At 36.2% G+C, this 1,788-nt stretch overlaps 1 protein-coding gene across 1 annotated transcript in view; it reads left to right on the top strand.

Annotated features, from left to right (window-relative positions):
* The window catches only part of LOC101299417 (patatin group A-3-like), a 3,630-nt gene extending 3,061 nt beyond the window's left edge, over window positions 1-569 (top strand). Inside the window, exon 7 of the mRNA XM_004288004.1 lies at window positions 234-569. Coding sequence (XP_004288052.1) covers window positions 234-303 — 70 coding nt within the window. The 3' untranslated portion in view covers window positions 304-569. The remainder of the gene's footprint in view (window positions 1-233) is intronic.
* Window positions 570-1,788: the final 1,219 nt, after the last annotated feature.

Raw genomic sequence — 1,788 nt, 5'->3', positions numbered from 1 at the left:
AGGGTAAAAAGATTAACCAGGGCTATTTTAATCATTTTGGTCTAAATTGATGTCATTTTGAAAGTTTAGGTATGAAACTGATTAGAAAAAAGATGAGGTATCAAACTGATTTTAGACCTAAAGTTCAGGATAGTAAACTGAAATTAACTCTTTCTTTTTTAATGAAATTTGGAATCTTAATCTCACGCCTGTATTATATCTTATAAGATAACACAGTGCATATCTTGTTCCAGGTTTGCAAAGGTACTTTCAGATGAAAAGAAATATAGGGAGTCGAAATCACCAAGGCCGAAGGCAAAGTAATAGTACTAGTGGAGTCCCTGCGAGTCTGCTGTTGGAAACTATTGTAAATATACTATACAAAAGTAATATGTTACCACATATCTTCATCTACAGAGTTCCTACTATTGATAATTACTGTACTGTACTGGTGGACCTCTTGGGTCTCTTTTGTATGTCAGTTTCGATTCACCTAGTTTGATTTCTTCGTAGGTCTTTTTGGGTGGTTTGGTTTGGTTGGGGCCTTTTGTAAATCGTAATAATTCATTAATGCTTATGTTAATCTATCCAACCCTTCAACCTAAAATAATATGAATGGATTTTCGTTTTGGCCAAAAGAAAACGAACAGATTAAACACTTGCTAATTTTTTTTTAAAGGATTAAATACTTGATTTGAGATATTCAATCAACAATAAACTGATCAGCATGTAACGGTGGATGGTTAAATGGTTTCCCATTTTACTTGTAAAGACATTGTGACTTGTGAGGTAACCTATATGCTCGTATAAGGACCTTAAATGTTTGATAGCTCCCTCAATCTGATCTAGCCTCGGAGGTTGCCTTAAGTTCACTAATTAGCCTTAGCTTAGATTCCCCCTTTGCGGCAATTTTTGCATCCAGTTGCTCCATCTCCTTGAGGCACTCTTTCAAATCCTGCTCTGTATTGAATAACTCTGCAATCATTTTAAAAGCTTGATCTTCAAACTTCGTTTTCTCTTGTCGCAGCTTCTCCATTTCTTCACCATGCTTCTTCTCGGCACTGACTAGATCAAATTCTATATTTGGACTCAAGTTCAATTCTTAAATGACTAACCTGCATTTCATGGTCTTCCTTCAACTTTCTCATCTCGTTTTCCATTGGAGTAGTTTCCTTCTCTTGAGCAGCCTTGTATTTAGCAAATTCAGTCATGGTCCGATCATGACATTCCTTCAATGCTTTGTCAAGGATGTTTATAAAGCCTTCGTTATCTGGCTTCGTATCAGCATCATCAGAAGAGGCACACACTGAATATCGCACACTACGGCATTTTCCTTTTGAGGCTGAGGTGAAGATGGGATAGTCTCAGAGCTTTCCTACACCCAAAAAAAGTGACATCCTTTAGAAAGAGAAGATGTAAAGCACTAAACCGTATTGTGTGAAGGTGTAAGAAAAAAACACAAAGAACAAGATCATTGGTCAAGTAACGATAATAGATTATCAGAAATAACTATAATTCATAGGAATTTAAGAGCAATACATTTTGTTCCACTGCTTCAGCTTCTCCCATCTCTCTATCCTTAACTTCACCAACATCAGCTGCTTTGAGGCGGAAAACGGCAACCAATATGAGCTGCATAAATGGATTGAACTTAAAGAAGTTTGTGTTTGAGGAAGATTCAATCTTATTCATCAAAGAGTGTTTACAAGCTAGGTATATATACAACTTCTAACCCTAATAGACTAGGATTTAACACATATACACGTACACTGTAATCCCTAACTTCTAGGATCACACCAAGATTTCCTA

Source organism: Fragaria vesca, linkage group LG1 (assembly GCF_000184155.1).
Source record: "Fragaria vesca subsp. vesca linkage group LG1, FraVesHawaii_1.0, whole genome shotgun sequence".
Classification (NCBI taxonomy): Eukaryota; Viridiplantae; Streptophyta; class Magnoliopsida; order Rosales; family Rosaceae; genus Fragaria; species Fragaria vesca.
Note: the sequence above shows the minus strand (reverse complement) of the source record. Positions and strands in the feature narration are given on the sequence as shown.